Source organism: Sinocyclocheilus anshuiensis, unplaced genomic scaffold, assembly GCF_001515605.1.
Source record: "Sinocyclocheilus anshuiensis isolate Anshui unplaced genomic scaffold, SAMN03320099.WGS_v1.1 scaffold478, whole genome shotgun sequence".
In the NCBI taxonomy this organism is placed as follows: domain Eukaryota; kingdom Metazoa; phylum Chordata; class Actinopteri; order Cypriniformes; family Cyprinidae; genus Sinocyclocheilus; species Sinocyclocheilus anshuiensis.
The window spans coordinates 655,740-673,571 of record NW_015542376.1 but is presented as its reverse complement, the minus strand read 5'-3'; the positions used below and the strand labels follow the sequence as shown (position 1 = coordinate 673,571).

The window sequence follows — 17,832 nt, the reverse complement described above, 5'->3', positions numbered from 1 at the left end:
AGCTTTATACTTCACTCATGTTCTAATATCCGTGTAAAATCCTTCACATGCGCAAAAATGTTTGTTTGGGCACAGCACGCTGATTTTACAGCGGACCTTTTTAAAATAAACATTGTAACTTTTATGTTTGGTTGACTGCATTTTAGTTTTATGATGAATGACTGAAATGTCAGGCAACGATAGAACTAATGTTGTTTGTGTGTGCGTGAGGCGCCTGTGCGATCAGATGGATTTAATCAAATAAAGACAATTCAATTCCAAGTGTATTTGTATAGCGCTTTTCACGATACAAATTGTTGAAAGCAACTTTACAGAAAATTATGTTTCTACAATATTTGTCAGTTAATGTAGCTACATATGGCAGAAATGTACAGAAAAATCAATTAAAGACGTAATCAACCAGACGATGAAAAGACATAAAGAAAATAAATAAAATGCATTAAGAGTGTAACAAAAAAAAGAGCGTAGCCTATACTTGTTGCACAGTGTTTTTTTCCCCCCTTTTGTTAATCTGTTAATTATATTATAGCCGATTGAATCCTCATGTTCTTGTTTACGCTGCTGCTATTCACGCATATAAAGCTAAAGTCCTGTATAAAACCAAAAAAAGACATTCTAATCTTACTGGTTAACGATCGACTAATGAGCTTCATTTGACGGTCAGGAAAATAAAAATGAACAAAATGCTGTCATTCTAGAGTTCTCCACGATATTAACTACGCTGCGCGCAAGTTCAGGTAACTCAAAAACTTGCGTACACGAGCTGAGACCAGACGTGAGATTTGATCGTAGCCACCGCTCACGTCCATATTGATAAATTCCAAGTTTTGCATTGAAACGACCGTACGCCCAATTTTCTGTCGTACGTTCGTTTCGTAAATGAGGCCCATTGTGTATAATCAGACTTATTCCCAAAGAAATTTTGCCAATGTGATCTGATTGGCTCAGTAAGCCAAACATTTTTTTGAATAAGATTAATTGGTAAGACAAAAAATATTTGAATAAGATTAAATATATAAATCATAGTAACCTGAAAAATATGTACTTTGAATGTCTAAATAAAATTGTATTACATCATTTTACATAAAACTCTATTTGGTTCTTGCGCTAATAAAGTTCAGTTGAGTTCTCTTTTGCATCTTCTTGCACTTGAACAAACAAATACACACATTACTGTATGTCTCATTCATTCTCTCATTCATTCATTCATTCATTCATTCATTCATTCATTCATTCATTCAAACGACTGATACATTCAGGAATGAATGGGCCATTGAATCATTGGTTCACCCAATTCATTCAAAACGTGGATTCATTCAGAAATTGTGTGTTGCTTGAAGCACAACAGTTCTGCTGTGGCTTTAATAGGTAATATTTGTGTTAGCAAAACTGAGCAAAAACAGACAATATTGTGTCTAAAATATAACACAATATTAAGTTCTTATTTATTGAACTGTTATGTAAAATATTACATGTGCACAGTTGTGCTATTTGGGACAAAAACAGCACTCATGTGACACTGCACTCGTTGCTCATGTGATATTGCTTAACTATATCATATGATATAAATATGAGACAAAAACTCCCAATATCTTGAATTAATTTTTCCCCAATATCTTGAATTTTAGGGCATATAACTGCATTTTATAGGTTCTATCATGCAGTCAGTTGTCACAAATCAACTGTATAAGTGTGCTCGCCAGTTTTTTCCAATATTGTGTAGTCCAAACATGGCAAGTCCAATGTAATGTGGATGAAGCTTTGATGAATCTAAATGCAAAACCCCGACTCTAGTTAGATCAGGTCATCCTTCCAAATTAGCAATCAAAAAAGAAGGGGAGTTTTCAGAGAAAGTTACAAAGAGGACATATGTCTTTGGTTTAAATGGGACAGTTTGTCCATAATTAAATTTCTTCAACCACTTCTTGAAAAGGCTAACGTTCAGTTATGTCTAGATTGATAGAAGTCTTGTTATAGTTTTAGTGATGGAGTGAGACTGAAGTTGAACTCTTTGGCCTGAATGGAATGTGCTATATTAGTATGTTTGGTGCAAACTAGTAAGTTTGACTACCAGCACTGTTATCTTGTTGTGGCCAGGAATCACCCATGTGGCAATCACAATCTGTGTGTTTTGTTTTTTTTTTTCTATGTATTTGATGTTTAGCGGTAGATAAATCTAAAACGAGCACAAAATTCGAGACTTATCATTTTTAATTTAAAGGAGATATATTATGCCCCTTTTTACAGTATGTAATAGGAGCGAAATCAGACGCGCTCATTTTCTCAGACGCTTGCAGAAAAAGGCTTACCTAAACAAAGTGATTGGGTTCAACTTTTTCACGTTTCCTTGGTTGGTAGATGCACCAGGGACCTGATTATAGCACTTAAAACCTGGAAAAGTCAGACTTTCATGATATGTCACATTTAAGATAGGCCTAATTGTAATTGGATGAAAAATTGTGTGAGATTGTGGTGTGATATTTTAATAAACTGTATTATTATTATTTTAAGAAGTACATTTTACTGGACAATAGTATTCCGAGTATGGGTCACCATACTTGGCCACATGTCACGTCACTCGTCACTCACTCATATATTTCTGCCAGAATTTCTTGAAGTTAAACCAAGCTTTTATTTTGGTGGGTTGTAGTGAAGACATTTGAGTTTCTCTGTGTATGTCACATTAGTTTTTATCAAATTCAATAGTGAAATGTTCTCAGAGCAGCTCTGGAGATGAAGTTCATGTGAAGTTTCCTCATATAGTGAGATGGTAGATGCTGAAAACACTAGGGCTGCCCTCGACTAAAGATTTTTCTGGTCGACTAGTAGTCGTTCATTTTAGGCATTTGTCGACTAATTGCACGTTTGTTAATACACCATTTAAATCATGCTAATGAGCCTTTAATTGCCTGCATAGCCTAATAAGCACTCAAGCGCATGCATAAAGCTTGCCACAGCACACCGGCAGAAGTAATGATGATGAATGTGTCAGGGAAAAACAGTAAGATTAAACTGCATTAACATTTTAATTAGGGCTGCACGATTACTAGTGTTTTCGGTTTAAGAGATTAATTCGGTGACACTGACTCGTCATCTCCACAGTAGTGGATGCGCCTGCATGCAAGTTTCATACAGATTAGCCTACATAATCTGAGATTTTTATTTTTTTTTACTTTAATTTGAAAGTAGACTTTTCACTCTCTATAGATATATTTTTCATGTCTGTAAGGTAAGTATACACTGAGTTTCGTGCTCAAGTTCACAGAGGCCGAGACGGCAGAAAGCGCATCCTGTTTGCTTTCATTATTTTACAAAAGTGCAATGTTTTGTTGTTATAGTGAGTGCACACAAATTAACGTAGTGGCTTTACAGATTCGAAAGATGTATTACTCTTATCTGTATGACCAAAATGACAGAGTATTTTAAGAGCAAGTGACTGCACCGGCGCCTCCATCTATCATGCTATGAGCGTGCTACTGTTCCACTTTCACACTCCGGACAGACACTTGAATAGTGCACATTTTTCTAGGTTAACATTAGATTGAGCGGCCATGTAAAGTTGCTACTAACATATTTCAGATGATAAGCCATATTTGAGGTCAATGAATGATAGGCAAGCGTTTGGATGTTACCACAAAATCCAGCCGTTAACGATCTGTCAGTCAAGGACTGCGTGACCTCACCACTTCCTGTGGATGTTTCTTTCTTCTGCGACTAAGCGATTAATAAAATTTTAGTCGACCAAGCATCTTCTCGTCGACTAAAGGTTAGTCGACTATTAGGGGGCAGCCCTAGAAAACACTATGAGTGATGCATACCTGCGTAGCAGACGAAACTGTGCCGCTTATTCATGCAGAACAAGCAGATATTTAAATAGCAGTATTTTTAGTGTTTAAGGGTATATTTACTAATAATTTACTAATAATGTACTAAAACTGAAGTTTTTCATTTGCTTTTAAAAAAGTTTCACGTACATCTGCAAAAATTGTCTAAAAGCATTGTATTATGTATGGCAGGCCAGTAGTTGGCGATGTTACTTTCTAAAGAAACTTGCACTGTAGACTGACCACTTAACACGCATATGCATGACGTCACCGTTTTCACATTTACAGAAAGAAAAACTGAATAATGCAATGTATCTTTTTTCCAGTATGGTAAAATGCAAAAGCCAGACAATAGTTAGATCAGGCCATCCTTACAAATTATCAACTAAACGATGCATGTCTTTGGTTTAAATGGGGCAGTTTTTCATACTTTCATACTCTTTGGCTTGAATGGAATTAATTTGTGTTTTTGAAAAGTTTCGCATACAAAATAATCCCCATTCAAACGGATCCATGAAAACTACTAAAAACGCTGTATTATGCATGCCAGGGCAGTAGATAGCGATGTCACCTTCTAAAGAAACTCGCACATCCCTCTAGACTGATCACATCATACTAGGGCTGTGCAAATAATCGAATGCGAAATTACGGCAATAATTTAATTGCAATGAATCGCCTGCGATTTTGAACGCGATATTGCGTAGCTTGTCAGTGAACTACGGCTCTGTGTAGTAAATGCCGCTCCATCTGAAAGCACATGCTGGAGATTTGCTACTAATCACAGAACCGGCTTTACTGACGAGATGTGCATGAAAATCGCATTCGATTATTTGCACAGCCCTACATCATACACATGCGCATGACATCACTGTTTTCACAAATACGGAAAGAAAAACAAATGTTCGCAATGCTGATTTTTTTCCGGTATTGTGGCGCACTTATCTGGAATGTATCTGAACATGTAATGTGGATGAATCTTAAACTTGCAACTGAAAATCCACTGCAAAATTTGCTAGTGGGACTCTGGCCTTAGACAACCTTTTATTGCAACAAAATGCAAAAGCCTGACAATAGTTAGATCAAGCCATCCTTACAAATTAGCAAACAAATGTCTTTGGTTTAAATGGGACAGTTTTTCATACTACATTTCATGCTTCCATTCTCTTTGGGCTGAATGGAATTCATTTGCGTTTTTGAAAAGTTTCACGTACAAAATGATCCCCATTCACACAGATTTGTGAAAACAACAAAAAATGCTGTATTTAACATGCCATTAACATGTCACTTTGTTAATGGAGACGATAATGGTATCGTTTTTTCACAAATTTGCACTTTGAAACCTGTTTTCAAAAGCGTGTTTTTAGGCCCCAAAATGCCTTTGTCGTGTAATGAAAAATTTCCATTTTTAGTTGAAAATGGTGTTGTTTAAACTAGGGATGTGCGGGTCTAGTCGACTAGTCGACTAAACGGTACAGCTCCTACTAGTCGACACTGAAAACAATAGTCGATTACACGTTTTTTCTTACCATCTTTTGGGGGTTTCTTGCTTTTAGACTAGTCGACTAGTCGGATACAAAACTTTTGTTTAAACGTCAGTCAAATTAGTTGTCGCGCACATCCCTAGTTTAAACACCCCCTAATATTCACAGAAAGTTGTTCATATCACAGAGTCTACAGCACTACTTTTGATTTATTCGGCCAAATTTGGCCAAATTCCATGACGTTCCACGTTACATAATAAATTCCATTTTAATAATTGGATTCCATGTGTGCATGAAATAGACACTGCACAGTCGAAACGTGTTGTCAGAGGAGCTCTTTTTTTTGGTCGATTATTTCAGGCCTAAAAAAAAAAGTATTTATTTATTTATTTTGCTGTTTTATGGTTTGCTTATAGTTAAGCAATCTACTCAAGCCACTTGCTTTTGGGAGATCAAAGGGAAGGAACTACATTAGAAAATGGTCTCAACCTCATTTTCCTTGCTTGAAAACATGTATCTATAGCTTAACTGACTGATTCTTTTTTTTGTGGTTTTCATATACAAATGATCATAATTAATAATTTCCAGATACTGTGCATTTTAATGATTTCTGATTTACAACTCATGTTGACATTCAAATTTCAAAGCAGCTGGATATTTATTACAAAAAAATGTTAGATACATGAAAACCATTTTAAGAGACAAATGATTCAGCCAATTTTCTTTTGCATTTTTAAAAAACTCATTGTTTCAGTTATAGCTCAAGGATGTGTTTTGCTTAAATCCAAACCAGATGGCTTGAATTTGCCCTTTTGTTTTTTATATTGCAGGAAACAAAGTTTGATGCTTAATAATTCATGTTTGTGTAAATGCAAAGGTGTGAAACTTCAAACCCCAATGAAACATTGATAAATATGCGCATTCAAAAATGTACTGTTAATGTATTGCTTTTCATTCTATTCAGAAACCTTTGAAATATCAAAAGGGTATTAGATTGAGCAACAGTAATCGCGTTAAACACACCAAAGAGCCCATTGATTGTAGCTAGAGCCCGTTCCATGAAATGGCTGCAGTGTTGTTTTTTTCTGCTCTTCCTTCTTCGTGAAGAACAGTAGCGCTCCATCTGAGCATGCTCAGTGTGGGCCATGTCAGAGCTTTTTACAGAGAGCTGGTCATGTGACCTGTGCTCAGGGACAGTGCATGTGTGGGAAGATAGCTAGTCATTTGGAGAGTGTAAATTTGTTTCCTCCTCCCACATGAATGAAGACCACTGCTTAAGGCAGGTACAGCCATGTTGCTGGAGGGTTTGACCTTTGATGAAGCAGGATTATTTCCATCTCCATTTTTGCTTTTGTGGTCAAAGGAACAAGTATTTCTGCTCCCAAGTAGCTGCAAGTAGCGCTCCCAACTGGTTTGCTGTAGGTTTTTTGAAAGAAATGGGCTCGGTACTCCAAAAATCCACTGTTTTGTAGCTTGGAAATTAGTTTTTCTTCTGATTTTGGATATCATATGATTCATCTGTCATCTTTCTGATGAACTGATTAAGCTCATGTTCCAGGATCTGAAGAGCAGGCCTGCTTGAAGTTGGACAGGATAGCAATCTTGGATCTGCAAGACTTGGTCCTGCGCTCATCCCAAATCTGACCTCCGAACACTTTCCTTGGAAAGATTTTTCAGGGGTAGCTGTACCCCAAAACCATATTTAATTAGCCTACCATGCTTCTTCATCAACTTTGACGTTTTTTAATGAATAACCAAACAATTTCTAAATCTATTTAGAGGAAAAAAGGGTAGATTTATTTCAACACTCATTCAAGTCATTAACTTAGAAAGCCTATCAAAGCCTCTCAGAATCCAACACCAGTTCCTGTCGAGTCCTAGACAAGAACTTTATTGGCATTATTAGATGGTTTACTACAGTGTTTTTGCATTTGTCTTCAGTGGCAGAAAAGGAGAATTGCAAATGGGATAAACTTGAGTAGCCAAGCAAATCGAGCCAATTATGCGGGCAATCCTTGATGCTTTTCCTGATACCCGAGTGCTGACATCGGCCTCCTATAATCAGCAGTGCAAAACATAGACTGCTCCTCTTGCTGGCAATGAGCTTGGTTTCGCTGGCTGGTCCTGTTGTAGATTCCTTTGAGGTGAATACTAGGATCCCTCTGCATTTGTAAGAAGCTCGTTTGCATGCCTGGAGCCATCTGGATTTATATTCTAAAAACACAACTCTGCGTGTGTGTGTGTGTGTGTGTGCGTGTGTGTGTGTGTGTTTATGTGCTATATTGCTATTTCTTTTGTGATGGTGTGATAAAAACCAAGCTGTAGAATCATGGGAAATGCAAAGAACAGATAGGCCATCCAAACGGGTAGTGAATAGCCACACTGTCGCTCTCTTTTCTATTTGTTTGTAACTCTCCCTCCTTCCCTCTCATTGTTTTCCTTCACTGTGCTGTAGAAAACCAGGAAAGCATACATCTTAGCCATTTCCCAGCTGGAGGATGTGAAACTACGTTATCGCTCTTTGAAAAAAGATCTTGAGGGCCCTCAATATGATAATCATGGCTTCTAGGAAATCAGTTTCTCTGACTTTCTGACTGTCAGTGGTATGAGGTGACTACAAAATGGCGAATAAATGGTGAAACTCCTAGTATGCTATGCAGGGTTCAGTTGGGAAACTTTGTTCAGTGGTGGTGTCAGTAGTGCAGTTTTTTTTTGGCAGAATGACAATCAAGAGACTTTTCTGCCCCTGCCAAGGTTGCAAGACGAGACCTTGACATGTGGTGAGAAATGATTCTTGCAAAATCAAAAGGAATTTCGTGCTTAAGACCTATTTCATTGCTACAAGAGTTTAGCTATTGTGCAGAGCATTCATAGTCCTCATTGTGAATATATTCATAACCATATATTGCATCTGTGTAGAAGAAATGCCTTAGGACTGTGGAAGAATTTAGAGCAGTGGAACAGCTATGTATACCCAAAGAATCTGCTATAATATCAGTACTTGTTAGTATGAGAGCACTGGATTTCTTTCAGAATGCAATCTACAGGTTACAGAGCTAAGTTATATGAACTGATTAGGCCTCCTGCTTTGTATTGCTCTGATAAATGGAGATAAAGGCAAGATTTCTGTCATGAAGATGAGGCTCTGAAGATCTGTTGTTTTTTACAGTTTGGAAGAGAAACACTACATGGTTCCTGGCAATACTGAAGGACATTTACATACACTACCGTTCAAAAGTTGGGGTCAGATAAAAAAAAAAATAATAATAATGATGCAAGGATGCATTAAATTGACCAAAAGTGACAGCACAGACATTTACATTGTTCCAAAAAAAAAGAGTAAAAAGTAGTATGGTTAATTAAAAAATAAAACAAAAAGAACATTACAGGATTAAAACCAATTTTTTTTATTTACTTGGATATTTACTACATTTTTATTGGAAATAGCGCAATGAAATAACCATAATTTAAATTGTTTTGTCTTGAGTTAGTCTAAATATTCGGTTAAAATATACTAGATTGTACTGTTCAAACTGTATCTTTGAAATGCTATTCCTCAAATATCTTTTAATGGAGTCAATTTATGTTCATGGACTCCAGTACACGCCCCTTGTTTAATGTAAATTATTTCAGTTTTGGAGACAGGGAAATTTAAACTTATCCGTGAAGACTATATCAAATCTTCATTGTTTTTCATTAGCCTGTGCTAGCATTTACTCGACCACCCACCCATAAAAAGCAGCGTGTTGATTTCTGCATCCGATTAAAATACAAATGTACCAAACCGCTTGTTTTCAGACAGCTTTGATTTGACTACCAACATTAAGAAATGTTTTTGCCACTGGTTTCTCTGGGACTTGTGTCTCTTGTGACATCTGTGCCCTACTAAGGGACTCAGAAGAGATAAAGACCTCTTGAGAGACGACAGCAGATAAAGGATAACACAGTCTTGCTCCTGATTCCAGCAGATCTTCATGTTTCTATGGCTTCACTATACATTTCCTGCTCCATTCTAGCAATGAAATGGCTGCCTGAATTCGTTGTTGCCCTGCTCTCAGGAGAAAAAAAAACTGAAATTTGAACTGACTGAGCATGCTCAGTGTGAGCTTTAGCTAGCTCGACCGACAGAGGGAGCCTCTGGGTCACATGATCAACAAGCCGGTTGAATGCTTGCATGCGGGAGGAGAAAGAAAAGAGAAGCAGTCAGCTCGAAGCTCTTTCTCCCTCAGTGGAGGCCATCGTTGTGAAAGCAGGTATGAAACCAATGGAGGAGCCTTGAGTGATTCAGTGCTTCGGTTCTTCATCATGCTGCTTCTGAATGTGCATCATTTGAGACTCGTCATCTTGATTCCTCATGTTTTGTCATCACTTACTCATCTCATCTCATCACTTTTAGTCCATTGATGTTCAGAGGAGAGGAACGCTCTGCGAAATGACTGAAATATGGCATCCAGTCTTCCTCTTAAGCTTTCAGCCAGTGCTGTAGTCAACGGCCCTCTCATCTGAAACAAGAGCATGCAGTGTCAAAATCCATTTGAGCTTGAAACCTTCAACAGTGGCTTTTCCTTCCTTCACAAAGGTCTGAGTCAACGTTTGAAGTCTTGAGAAAAAATCTTGGGGATTAATAGCGTCTGTGGTCAGATGGTTGCTGCTTCTGTTGGCACAAATCTTTAGATAAATATAAAGCAAGGGAAGAGGAGTGGTTTCTGAATACTGGGCAGCAAGCAAGTGGTGGTTCAGTTTTATATGCTCGCATCTCATTTTGAATCATCTCTTTTGACATCCTGGACCTTTTTTTTACTTTGTATTTGCTCATTCTGCCTGTTTTGACGTCTTTATTGATGTGGATCCAGAGAATTTTAGATGCCTTTAAAGAGTGGAGACCTATCAAGCATCCCAAAACATTCTGCGTGCTGTTTTTTTTTTTCTTTTTTTCTTTAAAGTCACCATGAAATCAAAATTTTTGATTCTTATTTTTTATGGAGTGTTGCAGTTATTATAAATGATTCATCTGTGCACATTATTATTATTTTTTTTATTCTTGTGCCTTTGTAATCTTTAATCAAAAATCGCTTTCATAACGATATCTCTTTTCCAATGGCGTATTGCACCGGTTCAATGATTTGAACAATCCAAACAATACTACATTGGCAAAATCAAATCCTGTCCTACATTTTTTTTTTCTCATTCAAGAAGTTGTTTCACTTGGATATACATCACAGAAAGACGATCACAGTTTCTGCTTCATGCCGACTTTGAATAGCATTGGAAACTGTAGACATTATACAATTATAAACGCTTCAATATTTAGTGTTACATTGTCAGACTTCACATTCATTTTAAATGAAACTAGTGCCATACAGTTTTGAAAATAAATATGGTTACTTTGCAATTTAAATCTGAATTTGTCTAAAAAAAATTTGGCAGTCAGATCAAATGGCTTGTTACTTTTGGTTGGTTTGTCACACTGGAAAAGGCATTGCATTGTGGGATGTAGTATTTCTTATTGTGTGCTCTGTTGTATTTGCACATTTTGCCAAATATTGTAGGTAATTTTATTTCATGTATAATTTTCGCAGTATGCATACAATATACTGCAGAAAAGGTAAGAGCAGTGTGGTAGTATGCTCTTCCAAACATAGACATATTGTTCATGAAGAAAAAAATGTGCAGGCCCAGGCCTGTTGGGAGATCCTAGGCTGCCAGTGCGAGGAGACAACAGTAAATCTGAAAACTTGCTTTTTGTATGTTTCCTAAGAGAACTATTTGAAACTGTCCAGTTGCAGAGAGGCTTTAACAAGAAACAGGTTGTGTGACAAGACTGATGACACAGTTTAGTGGTTAGTCTTTGCTGCGAGAACTAAAAAATGAGGCCTGTTGTTTTTTCAATTACAAAGATATTGTGATTCTCCATAGACCCCAAAATAGGTAATTATAGGGACAATTATATGAACTGGGTGATATCCAGATAATTACTGAGAATGTGTTTACGAACCCCGGTGTCTTATATACGCATGTATACTTTTTAGCAGCATAAAATGGAGTTATTTGATATAGATTCAGTTTTCAAGCATATATTATATCTCGATTTTTTTTAATTTAAACTCTAAATGTTGCTCGCCACACATAGCTGTTGGTCTGCTATCCCCAATCCACCCAAATCCCAATCCAGTACCCCATATCCAGTGGAAAACATTCCCCGTCTGGCTCGTCGTATCAGTAAACACTGTGGTTACAACATGGTGGAAAGGAGCAGAAGGCCCTTCCCTCCTCTTTCCTCTACGGAGTATGTTCCCTCTTTGGCCTGTAGGGGGAGATCCAGGGAAACAACTGGATAATCGCAGTCAAATGCATTTCTCTCAATGAGAGGAATATAGGAGCTGATATGGGATCCATTTCAGCTGGTCTGCTTGGAATCTGCTTGGAATCTGTAAATGGAAAATGATGGGAAATGCAGCTTTTTTTGGTTGTTGATCATTTTTAATATGGCTGTGCCAAGTTGTTCTTCCTGTGAAACTGTGAATGGTAGCACTGAAAACCGCCATGCATGCTAGAAATGCCAAGAGATCGGGATATACTAGCTGTGGTTAGGTCAGAGCATCTGTGACGTTGTGCAACATGGGGATGGTGCCAAATTGTTGAAAATCAGCTGCAGATTTGCATTTGTTCATATTCTTGCGTGTAGGCCTCTGAACTGCCAGTCTAGACTGGTTTTAGTTTTGGATGTTGAAGGGAACTTGGTTTGCTTATAAGTTCCCTTTAACATTGAAGCTAGTGCACACTCTTTGTGTTTGTGTCTGAATGCATTTCTCCCAGTTGTCCAACAAAATGAAGTGCAATGTCTTACAGAGGGAGATTGAGTGCTTGAGAGGTCGTATTAATCACTCTATTCTCATTGCAGTTTTCCATGAGAGAACTTTTACCATACAAACTCTCTAACAGCTAAAGAATAGTAGGCTAATTAAATTTAAAACTAAAAAGAAAATAAGAAAAAAATGGGATTATAGTCAACCTAGCTAATGGTCAACCTGGCTAGTCTGATGTTATTAGTTGACCATTGAGACCCACTAGACAACACTGTCAGTCTATATATTATGGATTCTTATACTATTGTTAGATATTTGAAACCATTTATATGGTACAAGTACAAGTCTTTTTCTAACATGTGAGTTCTTTTTTGCAACCATTTCTTTTCCGGAGACTATTTTTCTCATGTGTCAAGAATGTCTCTTCAGCTGTTCTCTCTTTGCTTTAAGAATGTTTTTCTAAGATAAGAAAAATAATGCTCTAAACTAATTTTTGAAGAAATTTAAACCAGTAGATCAAACTGGGATCTAGGGGGCACTTGAAGGATTTAGATTTTGCTGTATTAACCCTTTTAAACAAACAGTATGACTGTCAATTGATTTAAATAATATGATAAATCTTCTTATTTGTTTTTGTCATTCGTTGGTTAATGCATTGTTACCTATTAAAGCAATGCAGTTAAGTTGTAAGGTATTTCGTAGACAGTCATATATAAAGACGTCAGACAGAAGCAGATTTCTTTACTCTTCTTCTCATTAACGTTTTCACTAATGACCGTATGTTTCGCTTGTATAAATTGAGCTTTGGTGCTAATTACATGCAAATACTATACAAAGACTGCAAATGACTTGTTAATCTGGATTCCGTTCATGAATAAATTTGCTGTTACTGTGGATGGAGGGGTGCTTGAGCTTTACTGATGGGGCAGTTGAGGCACAGAAGACAAAAATGGTTGGGAAACACCGCTCAAGTTCCAGGATTTGTCTTAGAAAAGGGTACTCTCAAAACAAAAGACATTTTGTAATAACCAAGGTATGACTTCATCAGAGATGCAGCTGAATGCTGGTAAGACAGAATGATCCCGACGTGGCAGACCTCGGAGTTTAACCACAATCTGTTGGACTGATTTGATAAGGTGGGATGGGGTCTTTGTAGTGTCAGTGGGGCAGATCTTGCCTGCTTTGGGCAGGGAAAGGGGGGACTCTTATTATGAAGTGGCTCCCCTGGTGGTGAGAGATAGGAACAGAAAGCCACACCACCTCTTTTGTTGCAAGAGCAGCTCCAACGAGCGGCAGACATTTTCTGGCTGTGCAACGGAAGGCAGCCGGTGTGTCTGCCAATCAGATGAGGTCTGGGGATCGAGGCTGGGGTGGGGGAGGGGACAAACGGTGGGAGAAAGCTCGGATTTGCTTGTAATTACTGCACCCTGTGACCTACCTCTTCCTTTTTGAGCCTGGCTGCAGAGATTCACTCCAGTAGTTGGAAGCTGGTGTGTGAGTAAGACTGGATGCACTACTTCAGTTGCATGGCTCGAGGACATCTGTCTTTGCTTCCAGACAAAAAAATCAACAAGTCTATCTCATCACCTCATGCCTTGCTGTTTGTTTCCTGTTCAGGGTTTATTGTAAACATGCTTCTTCTGTGACGAGAATTGGGTGAAGCTGGAATCCTTGATTCAGGTGATCACCTGACGTTATTGCAGGTTTCTCCTGGCTACTTGGGATGTGGTAGTAAGTTGAGTAGTAGCTCAAAGGATTACACATGATCTCAGGTGTCTTCCTAGGCCAAAGTAAGCTTGATCTGCTCTGTCCGACTGTATGGGAGTCCTGTAGATGGAGATTGTCTTTAGGAACGAGACCTCTGGGCATCGGACACTCTTTCTAGAGTTGCGTTTTCTTGTGATTTCGTTAGATCTCAAGGATGTGACACATCTGATGGTACCAGCATGATGTTGGCACATTTTTTTCCAGTTTCTTTATTTTTTGTTGTATCCATTGAGGGCTAGAGGGTTAGAGAGGAATGAAGTCCTCATGAAGTCTCAGCACTTTCCCAAATTTGTCTTTGTTTTTGCAGGAAGATTTGAATCTACTTACTGAAACAGGGATTTTTTTGTTGTGGCTTGTTTTGTTTCACTTACCGTAGCAGGAGGGATGTTCCACATGGACTTTATCAAGCTATGGATCAAGCTGTCTACTTCCGGTGGACCAGTAGCCAAGAACGAAAGTGACCAATTCAACCAGAACATGTAAAATGAAAGCGAGAAAGAGAGAAAAAATGGTGCAATTAGGGAGCAAGAGCATGCTGGGCCTCAGTGTCCACTCTCTTCCTCCTAATTCTTTCATGTTGTTGTTGTTATAAAAGTCATGATATTATTGGGCCTGGTCATGACTGGTTCATTTTTAATAAAGACATGATTTTTTTGATTATTGGTTATAGTTTTTAGGCATAATGAACCCGTAGGCTTTGGTTGAAACCAGTCATGGCTTAAAGCATTGGGAGATATTGAATCTCTTGAAAATATTACCTTGACTCAGGAGTGATTGACAGCTCAAAGCCCAGCCAATCAAAGCCCTTGTTATTCAGATGTTGTTTAGACTGAACCTTTGGGATAAGCCTCTCATATTCCCAAGGGATGTCTCCATGTTTTTTTTTCCTTTCTCGCCAGTGTTTTTTTGGCAGTGGCCATAATGATTATCTGCTATTTTTAGAAACAGTGGGTCATTTAATTTAGATCCAAACTTTAATTTGATCTGTCGCTTTCATTCTCATTACCGCTTTAATTGTTTTAGACAGGTTATTCCTGCCATCAGCCTGGCTTGGACATTGTAAAGTTTCATCAATTGGCTTCATGCACTCTCTCCCCTCTCTTTAAGAGACATATTATTTGTTACTACTTTAATACTCAAAGTTTGCAAATACAACTTTTTTCCATGGTATTACATATGTTATGGAAACCCAGTAATGCAACTGTGCGTTTGTTTTCAGCCCTCCAGTTTGGCCAATGGGAATTCAGGCAAGAGGGAAACCATGAAGTCCAAGGGGACAAAAGAGTCTCGCAGTGATCAAGAAGAGGGTAAATACTGAATTTATTTTAATACATGAGCATTTGTGATAAAAACATTTTGACTCGTTTCACTCTTGATAGCCATGTCTTAACACATTTTGACTTTTCTTTAGTCTTTAGTGTTTTATTTCAATTGTTTTGTATATTGCAAAACTTTTACATTTAATTTAATTTAATTTTCCTTTTTTTTTTTTTTTTTTTTTTAAACAAGAATTAATTTAAGTGCTTTAACAGAATATTAGCTTCTGGTCTCTGGCACTGTTTACTTTCATTGTGAGTGTCTTACTTTTATTCTAAGCACAAATTTTGCTTTTATTTTTAACAATATTATGTGCCGACTTGTTTTGAACCTGGAATAATTACTTAACTCTTAAGACTGTGAAATCAAGTAATCTTTTTCTGTTCTGTTTCTTATAGGAGGAGATGAAGATCACTCGAACGGGCAAGCTGACCCTCTCAGAGAGGCCACTGAGCTGAATGGGACCTATGAAAATATGGACACAAAGAGAACTGAACAGAACCTGTCTGCACAAGGGTCACCAGCCCGATCCTCAACCATGGAGAACGGATTGTCAGAGACTGAGCTGCCCCATGGCTCTACATTGGGCAGTAATGGATATATTCTAAGCAAACAGCAGGAAAACACAGTGTCAGCCCCACACAGGACTAACTGGTCTCCCATAGGGGGTTCCACATTGGGGCATGGGACTAAAAGCTCGCCAACTTCAGCTTCAACATTGCGACCACCAGACCAGGGTTCTTCAAACAGTGCTGCAAGCCCAGGACCGAGCCCAACAGAAAGACGAGCGGAAACAGAGACTAAAAACGGCACAGTATCAAATACACCCCCACCAATAATACATCGCGCACGCAAAACTATGTCAAGGCCGGCCTCAAACCAGACACTAAAGGTAATGAAGATTTACCACAATGAAAAATTCTATGTCAGCTGCACTAGTCATGACTGCAGTGCATTCAGCACTGAACATTCGACAATGCTGTGTTTTGGTCTTTTTTTTTTAGGTCTCATGAATCATGGTCATGGATACATATAATAGCATTTATGTTCCTCCTTCAGCTTTTGAATAGGGAAAATAAGGAGCCAGTCGTGGGGAAAGATGACAGTTTAGGCAAACCAGAGACAGTGCAGCCTCAGCCATCTCCAATCCAGAATCAGCTACCTCAAAGCCAAACTGACGCCACATCTGTACTGAACACCACACCAGCCAAGCCACAAACAGGTTATACACTGTATTGCCTTTCTTTGTTTCCAACAAACCTTGTCGCTCTAAAACGTTTTTGATGTGGTATTCCATTTACATTTTTTTTTACATATATCTATGAAAAAAGTTTGGGATGGGCAATATATCAGTATATTGATAGAACAATATAATTTTATGAAAGATTTTTTTTTTTTAAATTGATCTATTGTTCCATTGTGCTAATTTCCCAAAATTTTTTAGATCGCTTAATGTTATGTTTTAATATTAAATAATTTAATCTTTAGTAAATATATTTATTTTTTATACTGTTTGTTTTAGTGTTTTTTTTTAAAAATCATTTTATTAAAATTAAATAAAGTATTGAATTTTAAAAATTACGTATGCAGTATACATATGTATTTTTGGCACTACCAGATTACATATTAAAATTTACAAAATATACAGCTTACCTCAGCTACTCAGTGAAAATATTGGACAAATGGAAATGTCTGGTGAAACTGTAATTAGTTGTTAAGAAGTTTCGATTGCACCAAATTGGCAGCAACATGTTCCTCAATTATATTTGACTTTACATCAAACATGGTTCAAGTTCAAATTGAAATGCAGATAATCTAACCTACATTTTACAGTTTTTCATGGAAATTATCAGATTGCTTTTACAAAGAAACAAGTGCTTAAAAACAAGCCTGTATACCAGAATTCTCTCTTTATGCATTGACAGTTGAACCCAGACCTGTCTCTCCCTCAGTAGCAGCCGTGTCAAGGAGGAAGAAAAGAAAGATGGGAATGTATAGTCTTGTGCCCAAGAAGAAAAATAAAGTTTTGAAACAATGCACAGTTCTGGAGATGTTTCAGCGTATGTCCCAGTCTCCACCCAACCCTCAGGTCAGAGATCAGACCACCAGATTCACACTTAAAGAGTGAAAAATTATAATTTATATTGTGTTGTTAAAAGTATTCTTTGAGTAGTTGCTTAGATTGTTGACCAATAGTATTCTTATCTTAAAGCAGCGCTATATGTAACTTTTGGCGCTCTAGCGGTTAATAAACAGAACTGCACACATCCCGCGGAAGAACATTCCAACCGGAGCTACTTCTCTAAGGGCGGGCGTACACGGTGCGATTCTGAAGGTCGGAACGCCGTGAGCTCTGGCACATGTCACTATTGAGTTTATCCGAAAATCGTACGGAGGCAGTCACACACGACACGAATTTACTACGATTTTACACATGGCAAAGAGAATGGCTGAAAAGCAGAGAAAAACATGGACTTTCTGTTCTTCATAAAGAACTCGAGGGAGTAGGCCATTTCTGAATTTCTGGTAGTTTTGCCAGAAATACAACAGGCATATTAATTCATAAAGCTGAACGGCAAATTTGGCACATTCGGAATACCAAATAAAAAATAGAACTGTATAATTAAACTAAAATTA

General features: G+C 37.7%; 1 protein-coding gene across 7 annotated transcripts in view; it reads left to right on the top strand.

Moving 5' to 3' along the window:
• The window catches only part of LOC107692285 (histone-lysine N-methyltransferase EHMT1-like), a 33,745-nt gene that overhangs the window by 3,441 nt on the left and 12,472 nt on the right, over positions 1–17,832 (top strand). For 4 of the 7 annotated variants that reach the window (XM_016491254.1, XM_016491259.1, XM_016491253.1 and 1 more), the window contains exons 2-5: positions 15,098–15,185; positions 15,594–16,087; positions 16,255–16,417; positions 17,121–17,284. In XM_016491254.1, the coding sequence (XP_016346740.1) occupies positions 15,098–15,185; positions 15,594–16,087; positions 16,255–16,417; positions 17,121–17,284 (909 nt within the window). Of the gene's footprint in view, positions 1–9,507; positions 9,559–15,097; positions 15,186–15,593; positions 16,088–16,254; positions 16,418–17,120; positions 17,285–17,832 lie in introns of those variants that run through there. The other 3 variants (XM_016491258.1, XM_016491257.1, XM_016491255.1) reach the window with 3 other exon arrangements.